Consider the following 13,352-nt stretch of genomic DNA (forward strand, 5'->3'; position numbering starts at 1 on the left):
TGTTAACTACAGGTAATAGCAACAATCATTCTTTCTACTATGTCAGTGAAGAAATGAATGCTACATTTGATATACATTTGGAGCATTGTAGAATGTCATCATATCTTTTCTATTACAAAAATAGAAATACAAAGGAGGCAAACCCAAGGTTATATGCAAACTTGTGAACTTTATTCCTAATATGTATATACCAATCCAATTCTACTCATCCTATCTTCTAGATTTGAGAAGAAATCTTAATCTTCACTTATAATTATCTAGGTCAATTGTAACTTTTATTCAGTACAGTGGGAATGGGTTTCCAGAGTTGGGTATGTAGGGTGTTAATATAAATATAACTGAATTAAATAGAATGTTTAGCAGTAATGAGAGTATTTTAATGAATCACATTATAGACTTCAATGTGCATTTCATCTTCACTAAATCATGATAACCAGGTTCAGATTTTACATGAATGTTCTTATGTATTTGTGTTAATATATTTTAAGGAAAAGTTGATCTCTCATGTTTTAAGACTTATTCAATTAATTACTTAAATAGAAGCATCATGTAAAATAATCATGTTTTATTAAGTGTACAGAAAAAGATATTATACTTGAGCACTAATAGAAACTGAGTATGATAAAATAGAGAAAAGAAATATGCAAAAACATAAGCTAGTGTATGACCCCATGTTTCAAGAAATAATGATATAAAAAAGCAGTGCCTACACCTGGAGTTTTTGTGGGTTTTTTGCTATTAAACAAGGGTTTCTTTTTTTTTTTTTTTTAAATGGGCACATTTCCCAGTATTTCTATTTCCTGCACATGATATGGATGTTTGTTTGTTTTTACAAGATAACGGACCAGTAGTTTAAAATGATACTGAAATACACTCTGAAAAATCAGGTGACTTATGTTGGCCTTACTTTGTGTGAAACCACTAGCATGTCTCTGGGAAGAATAATTTGAAAACTTTTCAGCCATCAGGCAAAGGATTTTAATTTTTGTAGTGAAGAAATAGTACAGTGAATTTGAGTTTTTCCTCTTGACTTTGTGTAATCATTCTTGAAACACCACAACTAGATTTGAAAAAAAAAAGAAAAGAAAAAAACAAAAAAACTTTCAGAAACTTTTCCTGAAGTTCTACTTTTCAGTTGCAAAGTCTAAAATAACTTTCTGAAATGCCTTCCCTAAGTCACAGTGGCTACGATTTGCTTGGTGAGATTTTTGCTCTGTTTTAGGAGAGAGTGCACTTTCTTATGAAAGAGACAAGGGAAAGTTTTACCTTTCTGTCTCTCTCCTGTTTTTTTTTTCCCCCTTTCTTTTTCTTTTAAAGATTGGTGATAAGGAATTCTAACTGCTTAATGAGATGGGAGAGGCTTCACTCCATTGGAGTGGAGGAGTCCAGGTGGAAGTTGATGGATTGGACAGGTAAAGAGAAGAGTCCCGCCCCTTCATGCCTATAGTTGGGTATATAGTAGGGAACATTAAGTTATGTACAGAGAGAGAAAGAGAGAGAGGGACTTGAGTTCTGTTATCTTCTTAGTAGATTCATACTTTAAGGGTCTCAAGGGGGTGGGTGGGTTGCCAAATCCTGGAGCCAGAAGAGAGGACAGCGGCATTGATCAATCTTACAGCTAACATGTTGTACCTGGAAAACAATGCCCAGACTCAATTTAGTGAGGTAAGGATTTTAGATTTTAGCCCTCATTTAGAGATGGTTATTTCTTTTTATTTTTTAAATGAAAGTTTACCTACTTGTTGTTCTTGGTCACCCAATGTAATGTTTTTGCAAATTGTATATAGGAATCTCCTGTTCTTGGTTAATATTTTCAGTGGTGACTGCAAGATTTTTTAAAAAAATAGGAAATGCTATAAAGAACAGGAAAGGGAGAGGAAAAATTTCTAGGTGTATATATTTATATATATATGAAGACACTTAATATTCAGGAGTTTATAAAATCATTGCTAGAACAGACTAAGAAAGATCATAATCTGCTAGAAATTTTGAAATGACTCCTCTTTTGGGTGTTCACAGACCAGTAAGAAAAATTAGTTGACTGTCTTAACTTCTTAGCTCAGTTCTATCTCCATACTTCATCTTTAAAAGCAAATGAAGCTTTTTTTCAAAATAATCAGGTGAGATATTTTTAAAGCCATCTCTCCTTTGAATTAATTCAATCCCAAGACCTACCTAAATCCGAGGGGACTTCAGTAACATCGCTAATATCTGGTGATTGACTTAGACTTTTACTATATAATGACAACTGTTATTTTGAAGCGATGCATTATCAAACATTTATACATTCATAAATGTAAATGCGCATTATATTATAGTATATAGGATTTTATTTAAGGAATTGATTTGAGTCTCTGCTCTCGCCACACGTTTAATGACTTAGGGATTTAAATCAGTGGGCAAAGGGGTAAGAAAAAACTCCTGAAGACTGTAAGGCTTTGAGGAAGTTTCCTAAGGTTGAGGGAGGTCTAACAACAATATTAGTTTACATTCCTCAGAATAGGGCAGCTGTGTTGACACTAATCAGATTGGGGAGGGGGTGTGGGGTGGAGAGAGAGAGCTCAGAGCTTCTGATGAAAATGCTTGCAGGTAAATGCTTGGGAAAGTAGACTGGAGCACTCAAACTGAGCTCCTTAAAAATCAAAACAAAATGCATGGTCCCGGCAGGGTGTTCCGCTGCAGACAGCAAAAGGAAGAGTCCAGCAAGCGCCAGGAAAGCAGGACCTGCACTATTATACTGGCGGTGCTATTGTCTGGACACCTGAACTGTGTAAATATAACAGGGGAAATATCGAGTTATCTAAAGAAGGAAAAGGAAGTGTCTCTTTTCCTTTAAAATAGTCAAGTATGTTTGCTTGTTCTCAGTAGAGAAACTTGAGTTTCTTGCTTTGCCTTATTATTGAAAGTTACCTCAAAATGTTGCCAAACCCTTTTAAAAATGGAGGTAAATTTGAAGGTTATTTTTTGCCACTTTTTTCCCAGCTTTTAATCATTAAAAAAATAATCTGGCCAACATATCATATATGAAATTGTCTGTCTTGTCTCATGAGGTATTTCACCCAAGTATTTGTAAGCAGGCCCTAGCCGACTTTGTTGTTTAAGGATGGGATTGATGTGTGTATAAATATAAAGGAGAAGAACTATAAATTGGTTCAAAGATATCTTTAAGAGAAGTATAAATGAAAAAATAAGAAAAAAAAGTAAAGCAGAAAATGATTAAAAGTGAAAAGTACTCTTATGAACAAAAAAACTGCATAAATGCTGTGATGAGAAGATATCTGTTGTGGTTACTGCCTTTTATGGAGACAAAAGAGACATGTTGTATGTGTGAATATGGCATCCTTATGATCAAAGAATATACCTCTATGTGGGTTTGAGTTTGTGAAAACTTCAGGTATATCACAGTTAGGAGCGCAGATGGGAATACTCGTCTATTTTCTCTCAGAATGCTGCTGAAGTACATAGACGACACCTATGACAAAACATGGCTGCACTTCCCTCCCTTCCTGGGTCTGTTTTGCATAATGCATTTTCACATTCCATGTTCTTCCACCAGTGTCTGTATTATGTGATATCTGCATGGCCTTGGACTTCTATTTTCTTAGGAACAGCCTTGCCTCCTAGAGTGTCTGTTTCAATATCTGGTCGTCTGTAAAAATGCAGCTCTATATATGAGTATACGAAATACCTGGGGTCGCGTGGTCCTGAGAATCCTGAAAGTTATTACACTTTGGAAACCATTTTAAGATAGTATTTATGCAGAATATCAAAGCAACAATCTGCTATTACAACACAAGAATTGATAGAAATTGATCTAGGCGTCAAAAGGGAAAGGACTACTAGTGACAGCGAAAATTATTTTAAAAATGTAAGCCAATCTATGACCTCAAATAATTTAATTTGCTATTAATTTCTTTGGGTTGATAAGGTTGATAACTCAAAAACTATATAATGGGGGACAGGTGGTAGGTGGGGGGCAGCTTGGTGGTTAGGCTCCTGCTTCCCTTGTACAAGGTCCCAGGTTCAGTCCCTGGTACCTCCTTAGGAAAAAAAAAAAAGAAAAAAGGCCAATATAAAAACACTGTTCATTCTTCCTTTTCCACAACTTTCCAAGACATGTCTCCCAAGCAGAGCTGAACTTTGAAAGATTTTAATGAATAGGAAAGGTCTGGAAGGGAGGAGAACATGGGCAAGATATAACAAGCATGGTTTAAGGTTCTACCCTTGGGTCACGATGCTGAGGCCTTAAACGAGCAACGCTCCCCTGTGCCAGGTTTGGAATGACACAGCCTCTGGTCTCAGACTTGGAGAGGGAGAGGCTGAAGAGAAAGAAAATTCTCTACAGATCAATTGGAGAAGTTTTAGAACAACTTCTCAAATTTATTTAACTCACGTGGATAACATTCATAAAAAGAAAAAGATTAATTTTTAGTTGCACTGTCTTGCCAAAAACTGGGCTGAATTTTTGAGGAACAGAAAAAAAAGAGACTGAAATTCCTCTTCAGAAAGAGATATTTACTAAGATTTTCTATCTTAGTGTTTTGGGTCAAGAGGGAAAGGTACTTTAATAAATGGGTTGCTGTTGTCTAGAATTAAATGAGATTTCGGGGCTCATATACTGAAACATTTCATTTAAAAAATTGGGGTTAATGCTTTTTCTTTATGCAGTGGAGAGAGCTACATGTGAATAAATGAGTTCCATTTACCTAACTTTTTTTCTCCTTGGTACATAGGAGAGATAGAATACACTCTAAAAAGGGCTATCATGATTCACTGTAGATGGTCCAAAAGTTTCTGTAAAGAACCGTTGCACGAAACTAGCGAAGTGCAAGGTGAAAAGAGCTGAGGTAGCAGGATAAGCTTCAAGTCTGGATCACGGTCATTTAATTGACCTCTGAGCCTGCATGGTCAAGGGGAATGCTTTCTCCTATCCCAATACTGTTTCTACTGACTGATTTTCTTTTTTTAATGGAAGTGATTTTTCTCTTGCTAGTTAACAAATGCACCGTTTTAAGCTACCTTTTGTTGTGCTTCTGAGTTGTTTAGCAGCAGAGGTAAATGCACATTAAGTAAGAAGCAGAAGCTGCAGGTTACATTAAGTGTCAGCCAGGCTGTACTCCTCACTCCAGGCTGTGGCCTTAGATTAAACTACTGTTTTATAACTGGGTGCCTCAAGCTCAGAGGGGACTGAAAGAGATTTTAGATCACAGATCAGAGATCATACCTTCCTTCCCTACCATCGAAATAACAATATGGTGATAATAAATCCTTTCGCCAAGATAAGGAAAAGCATGATTGTTTTGTTTTGCTATTCAGAAGAACAGTGGTCCTCGATGGCAGTGTAAGGAGTGCAGTAGGAAGTATGAATTAATTTCTAGGTTATCTAGAGCAGCCAGAAAATATTGGTGTTCTTTCATCATACTACATACCTGCTTTTGAGTGTAAAATTGCTAAAATATTCTTAGATGATGAGGATATTCAGAATTTAGATTCTATATTCTGTCTTGTATCTGAGATTGAGATATTTTTATTTATCAAGCAGGTATATGGGTCAAAGGTTTGAGAAACATGTTATCACGAATGTACTCTAGCTTTCTTTGACAGCCATAGAATTGAGTGGGAACTGAACTGGTGGATAGAGGAAGCTAGGTAAAAATCTTTCCTTTTTGGCACCATTAAGTGATTAAGCACTTTTCCCCTGTTGAATAATTTTTCTCACTTGCAATTTTTCTCTGTGTAATAAATAAGAAAGAGTGAACTTAGATACCAAAAAGACAGCTCCCTGAAATCCAACCTGATTTTTTTTTTCCAGAAAAGTTGTGCTGTTTTGAAGATGAATTTTTTTTCCCAAGCCCAGGGTACTCTCAATATTCTTTTGACTGTATAAGAAAAAGACCAGACAACTGGTAAAGCATCATTGTCAAGTATCAATTTAGTGGGCTTTGGAGCCAGTAAAGGGAGTCCAGTAGCATAGCAGATTTTGAGTCTGGAAGAGAATGGACTGAAGTGACAAAGTGAAGTTTATCCAAAGTTTGAACTGTAAATCTTAATCCTAGTTTTCTCTTAAAAATAAAATTTGGAGGCAGAAGAAAGTTGTGAAATGTGACTTGTTGATGTGGTTACACTCTAAATATTCTTTCATTTAGTTAACTAAATTTACCATTTAGTTAAATTAAATTGCACATTGTCAATTTTCATGAATAACAGTGATGAGGAGGAGAAATGAAAGAAGAAGGACTGACTTACTCATTTTGGTAAATGTTTCCTGAGTATCAATTTCAGGTAGCATGGTGCATTGGTGCACAGGCTATAATCTGAGTAAGAAAGGGTTCTTGCACCCAAGATGTTTACAGCTAATAGGGGGAATGAGACAGGTAAACATGATATAATTCAAGGCAGACCTTATATTTATGAAAAGTGCAAGCATGATAATATAAAGGGATGAGAGGGAAGTGAACTTGGCCCAATGGATAGGGCGTTCGTCTACCACATGGGAGGTCTACGGTTCAAACCCCGGGCCTCCTTGGCCCATGTGCAGCTGGCCCACACGCAGTGCTGATGTGTGCAAGGAGTGCCATGCCACTCAGGGGTGTCCCCCACGTAGGGAAGCCCCATGCACAAGGAGTGTGCCCTCTAAGGAGAGCTGCCCAGCATGAAAGAAGTGCAGCCTGCCCAAGAATGGCGCTGCACACACGGAGAGCTGACACAACAGATGATGCAACAAAAAGAAACACAGATTCCCGTGCCGCTGACAATAACAGAAGTGGACAAAAAGAAGAACACGCAGCAAATGGACACAGAGAACAGACAACTGGGCCGGGGGTTGGGGGAGGGGAGAGAAATAAATAAAATAAGCCTTAAAAAAAATAAATAAAGGGATGAGAAAGAGATCTCCTACATGTATGAAAATCAAGGAAGTCTACATGTTTATATAGGCTGCACTTGCAAGAACAGGTAGAATTTGCTAAGTCCTGGATATGCCAGAGGGAAGGAGAATTTCAGGTGAAACATCAGCAAAGGCACAGAGATGGGATAATTGCTGGTATACTCAGAATCTGTAGATAAAGCATCAACTCCTCATTGCATTCTTTTCCCTGATCCCCCACCTCCAAGTGAAAAGGCAATATATATCTGGGTATAAAGCAGATACAGTGGTTTTGATACCGAGATGCAAACCAGGAAAAAAAGTGTTTAAAACCCAACCCTCACTGAGAGCTAATTCAGAATAGTCCCTGTGAGGAAATCAGGAATGAGCAAGTTATCGTCACTGACCTCTGGGAATTCACAGTCCTAGGAAGTGTACAGGGTGTTCAGAAAGGACTGGAGTATAAAGAAGAATGCAAGGACATCGAAAGGATAGAATTGTTATGAGGAACATTGTCTCAAAGACAGTGAAATGGAGACAAAATGTTCATGAGGAAAGTAGTATTTCCCATGGTTTGAGGATGAGAATTCTGCCAAGGAGGGAGGAGAAGATGGTCCTTCTGGGTAGAGGGTAGAAAATAAAGATGAAAAAAATCAAGGAAGAACTGCACAGGACCAGTTGAATAGATGGAGAGGAATAGCATACTAATATGTAAAGAGAACATGTTGATTTAAACCCTGATCTATATTTAATATATATGTCAAAATGAAAAGCTTTTGAGAAACATCAAAAGATGGTAGGGACATTTTAATGCACTAAGAACTGGAACCCATGTACATTTTGAAAGTTTGGGCAGTCTTCAAAATATGAAACTCAAAATTTTGACCCCATGCTTGGAGGATGATAAGTAGCAAATGCAGGGTGGGAGAAGAATTAGCCCAAATGATCTTATGGGCTTGGAAAAGTTGCAGACACCCTGTGTCCATTCTCTCAGACTTACAGAGACAGGTGTGGTATCTTACCTTTTATAGGGACTTGATAATTACATTTTTTAATTAATGGAAAAAGCTAGGAACAAAAGTTATGCTGATTCTCTATATTACTTAGAAGTTAGCACTATTTATCAAATAGTCATCTTAGAATCAGAACAAGAAAACATTTTCCCTGTACACAGCTCTAAATACAAATAGTAATCCTGAAGCTAAATATGTGAGAGAATATAGCAAGCATGACTTGTGTTCAAGATGAGAATCCCAACTGGGAAATATTACAGCAGAAGGAATATGAATGCCCCATTAAACAAACAACTCTGCCCCCCATCTTCAAAACAAACAAAACATTTAAGATATTAGTATCATAAACACAAAAATCTTTGTCATAAAATTTGCAAATTTCATTTGGGAAAAGGATACACATTTGTTTTTCAGATTTGAAGAGAAATATTGGGGAAGACCTTTCTTTATCCACATTAGTATCCCCTCCTTCCACAACTTCCTCCTTCACTTCTGTTTCACCAAGGAAGAAAATGTAGGCAATTCAAGAAAATGGACATCCAAGCTTGTATCTCATTCTCTTCTCATCCTTACCAATACAATTCTCCACTTGTATGAAGTGGATTTTGAAGATATTCAATTTAACATATAATTGCCCTGCTTTTAACTTGATGTGGATATTAGGGGAAACAGTGAAGTTCCACAAATTACTATGTTGCTATATAGCCACCCTTGAAGAAATCCTTAGTTCAGTGTCTGTAAAGTCCTTTTAGATACAGCACTTTATACTTCCCATTATTTTATTTTCTTATTTGGTCTGATAGCATAGCACACCTACACTATTGAGAAAGCATTCATTTACATTTTCAAAGCAAAAAAAAAAAATCTTGAAGATTATATAATTTAAAATGTACTTTTAAATTTGATAATGACTCACTCTTCACATACTGGGTTTTGTTTTTTTTTTCCCCTTAAATGCAGTTGTTTAAATTTCTTTTCCAAAGACGAATTAAATTGGGCTTCATATAAATTCTAACAGAGATGGTTTCACCAGATAATATTTACCTGTCAATTTAAAATTCAGAAACTGGTGTTAAGATAAAGAACATGTTGGTTCTAGGTAAAGGAATTACTGGCAAGAACAAAAGAACTATGCAATGTTAGTGGATATATGAAGTTTTAAACTGATATTCCATGCGAAACTTTTAATCTGAATTGCATCTTGCCTGTGCTTCTTGAATGGCAAAAAAAAATTTCCTTATAAAAACTGAAAGAGGGAATTTTCAGTCAAGTTGTAGTGTGTTGCCAAAGGCGGAAATTTATGAAATACTCTCATCAGCTATTCTGGAAACACTACAAAAGAAAGAGTTCTACTTTCTTATTGGTGCTAAAGCCATTAATAGGTACAGTTTAGTGTAATACCCCTCTGAGAATTACCACCCCCAAAGTGAGCTTGCCTTGGAAAAAGCTCTGTATAGGCATTTTCTTTTTTTCCTTTTAAGCTTGCACAAAACACCCAAAGGGGCCATTTCCAATCCAGGCAGTGATCTTTCTCAAGTTTATTCTTCCTCAGATCACAGAGACAATGGGAAATATGCCCTGTTTACTCAAATCAGTCTGGATTAGTGTCAGTCTATTGATGGAATTGGAATTAAAAGGAAAACCATTACCCTCTAAGGGCAACATCAGATGTTTTGGGAATGGCTTGATTACTTTTAAATAGACCATGTGAGACTTTGTCAGGAGACCCACATTGAGGACTCTACAAGGTATATGTTGAGAGAAACGGAAACACTTGGCGAGCTAGAAAGCTCATTACAGAATTTAGGTCTAAGAAATCATTTCAACAGACAATCCCAAAGTGCTTAGAAAACTGAAAATCAGAATACTGAGATTTTCAGAGAGTGCCTCTCTCTTTCTCGCTCCTCCTTTCTACTCCCTTCTTTTACCCTCCTCCTCCTGCAAATTTATCTCCAGGGTAAATCCTTTCCATTCTTTAAGGTCCTCCTGGGAATTACTTTTTTTCTTAAATATTTCCCAGATTGTTCTGTTCAGAATAACCTTTCCTACCTCTGAACTCTTTTCATTTCTCTGTCCTTCCTCCTTGCTCTTTCTGTATACTGGGTGCCTTCTCCTGTCTCTAGACTGAAAGCTCCTGAAGGAAGGAGGATGTAGTTGTACTTATCTCTGTATCCCCTATAGGGCCACTGAATCATGTGCCATGTGCTCTAAATGTAAATGTTGCTTGAAGGGATATCTTCAGATAGATACACGGTCTGCTTATTTACTGAAAAGTTCCTGAAAGGCTGTTTGTAAGCAACCTACCTGTGCAGAAAGCAAAGCAATCTCACACTCATAAGCCTTGCCCAGATGTATTTTCTGCAGATAACGGAGTAATATGGTTTTCTTTGATATATTGCAATTTTTTTTTTTTTTTTGGAAATGAGCCCAGGTATTTATTTATAGTGACAAGCAATTTTTTTTTTAAAAGACAAGGCAGTTTCATGAGTTAGGAATGAATTGTACTCTAACAGGTAAACAGTGTAAAGTGCATGCACATAATTGATTACCCATAAGGACAGAGAATGTGTTTGATTTTTTTTAAACTAAGCAGATTAGATTTTTATCTTGCTTTACAGTCTTTTTTCTTTTTTTTTTTTAAGTGTTTACTTGCTTCCACACTGGTCCCTTGATTTAGTTTGTCCCTGCGTGCCTCTCGATCATCACCAGAGATGTGGGTGGTTTGCTCTGGGTGAATAAACTTGATGATTTGCAAACACTTTCCCATTTTATTTTCTATAGTGTTATTATTAAAGGATGTCTGAGACATCTTTAAATCACTTTTCTCTCAAACATGGTGTCCCAGCTTTTTTCTGCTCAAATAAGACACTAATGAGCTGTTGTAATTATTAAACTGATTGATGGATTGTTACTTTTATAATGGGGTAAATAGAATGAAAGGAATAGGTGAGTGCCCTTTCAAAGTAAGCCATGTCTCTCACATAGCTGGACATTTCAGCTATTTTTTTGCAGTTAAAAGTGGCAGCTTAAAGGAGCACTCCAACATTATATAAGTAACCATGTCTAATTACAAAGCATAGTAAATCACTAGAAATCTTTTTCTCAAATATAATGAAAATGTAGCAAAGAATTGACAGGGAAAAGCAAATTAGAAACAGCATTCCTCATTTGAATATATATGTAATATATACACATGCACATATATACACTTATACACAATAATAATACTGAGTACTGTACCCCTGTTTTAATGCTTCAGTTTTCCATTTACAATATAGGTTAAGAGATTCAACTCCTGAGTGTTGAGTTTTGGAAAATGAAACCGGGAATTCATACCATTTGCAAGAAACGGTTCATCTGGTAAACCGCAATCTCAGGTCCTCAAAATATAAGTTAATTATAACAATATTCTAAACTGAATCTAGCTAACTGGGCAGAAAATCATGGAACTTAAGAGAGGTGGGGCTCAATTTAGTGGTCTATCCACTAAAACCTACATTTTATTCTAAACCTTGATTGATTCTAGGTGTTTTCCTTCCAAAGCAACCTTTGTTTTAGATACAAGCTTCATCAGTAGGAAGTGAATAATTACGTGACCACAAAGATTTGGATTCTTATTGTTGATCTAGATGCATATAGAAACATCATCTAGACCATCAGGTGAAAACCACTGCCTTGGCACAAAAGTGTGTATGTGTTTGTTTTAAGGAAGTAGAAGCTCATTAATAAACTTCCCAGCTAGGTGTGAGCTACCAAGTATTACTCATTGCTTTGTGAATGACAGACTAGCTATTCTGCTACTCGTTCCCATAAAAGTTGATGCTGAAAGCACAATTCCCACCTACCAAGACAAAGCAAAACCCAAAGTAAAGGTCATAGAGATTATTCGGCGATGCACTGTAGCATTCACCTGGCAGTGGTGTCAGAAGATATGAAGTCAGTTTGGAGACAGACTTGCTTCTGGATGAAAATCAATACATAGTATTGTGAGAAAAAAAATAGATACTTTCTGAAAATTATTTATATTCTGAAGCACTTTGCATTGGTTCTTTTAATAAATATTTGCTGAACATCTGCTATATCTCATAATAATACTGGGAATTTAGCACTAAACAAGTCAGATATAATCTCTCATAAATTTATAATCTAGCCGCAACGACCAACATTAAAGTATTTATAGAGATAATTAATTTCAATTATGATTACGTGATACTCAGGGAAAGTTGGTGTGCTATGAAAGTGTGAAACAATAACAACCTTTCTCCGCCAGCTGTCAAAGCAGGCTTCTCCTGAGAGATGTCATTTATGCAAAAAGCTGTGAAAGAGAAGTTGAGAAATAACCAGGGAATAAGGAAACAGGGTAGGGTATGAGTTTTCCAGGTAGAACGACTTGCATGTGCGAAAGACTTGAGAATTGACCTTTGAAAAAGTGAAGGAAGTCCCATGGGATTGTCCTTCATTGAGTGAAGAGAGTTCCAAAGAGTGCCTCATAGGCCATTTTAGAGATTTGAGGCCTTTATTCTAAAAGAACAGGAAGTCAGTCAGAGGAGTCAAGCTTGTGAGTGAAAAGATCTGATTTGCATTAGTTTCAAGTGATAGCTCCAAGAATTGGGTCTCTACCTCTTCTTTGCAATTCTACACTTTTAGGAATGTTGTAAGTTTATATCCATCTTTGATGAGTAAAAAACATTTCATTATATATAAAAGAGTTGTGTTTTCCTTGAATGTAACTTTTAAATAGAAATTCTGAGCAGAAATTCCAGTGGCTCCTATTTATATGCCACCAGAAGGAAGGCTACAGGACAAGTTAAGGATTAAGAAAGTGGGTTCTAGAGCCAGATTTGCTTGTTTCACATTTGGGCTACGTCACTTACAAATTTGGGCAAGTTACTTAACCTCATGGGGCTTCCTAATCTTTAAGGTAGGTCTATGCCACCAATCTCATGAGGATTAAGTAAGTAAACATACGTAAGGCACTTGAACACTATATGGCACATAATAAGGATTCAGTAATAAGTACTAATAGCAGTAGTTGTAATAGTTAATATTCTTTTCATATAAAGGTTTGACTATGATTGCTAAATGTATTTCAGATGTTTTTATGCTTGACTGTCATTATTATTAAAATTGACACATCTTCTGTTTTATGTCATGGTAAGGAAAGTTATCTCTTATGGTGAACGGTTAATCACATTTAATCACCCCCTGGTTTTAAGTCACAATTTCTGGTATGGACAAGATCGATATGCTATCAAATTTATTTTTAAATATTTTAAACTCATTGTAAAAATCAATGAAGCATTACTGCTGAGCTTCTAAATCGCCATGGTATGTTTTCTGTACAGATGGCTAACCTTCACTGAAGATTTTTATCTTTGACTGTGTACTTGCTTGTCTTCACATTACCATTAACCAACTATAACCTACTAAATAGAGGTATTAAATCATGATTGTTATAGATTGCAAATGTCCTC

At 36.2% G+C, this 13,352-nt stretch overlaps 1 protein-coding gene across 4 annotated transcripts in view; it reads left to right on the forward strand.

Moving 5' to 3' along the window:
• Window positions 1-1,494: 1,494 nt before the first annotated feature.
• TP63 (tumor protein p63) overlaps window positions 1,495-13,352 on the forward strand; it is a 97,157-nt gene continuing 85,299 nt past the window's right edge. For 3 of the 4 annotated variants that reach the window (XM_023592043.2, XM_071214682.1, XM_071214683.1), the window contains exon 1: window positions 1,495-1,665. In XM_023592043.2, the coding sequence (XP_023447811.1) occupies window positions 1,624-1,665 (42 nt within the window). In that variant the 5' untranslated portion in view covers window positions 1,495-1,623. Of the gene's footprint in view, window positions 1,666-2,694; window positions 2,771-13,352 lie in introns of those variants that run through there. The other variant, XM_071214684.1, reaches the window with a different exon arrangement.

Source organism: Dasypus novemcinctus, chromosome 4 (genome assembly GCF_030445035.2).
Source record: "Dasypus novemcinctus isolate mDasNov1 chromosome 4, mDasNov1.1.hap2, whole genome shotgun sequence".
NCBI lineage: Eukaryota > Metazoa > Chordata > Mammalia > Cingulata > Dasypodidae > Dasypus > Dasypus novemcinctus.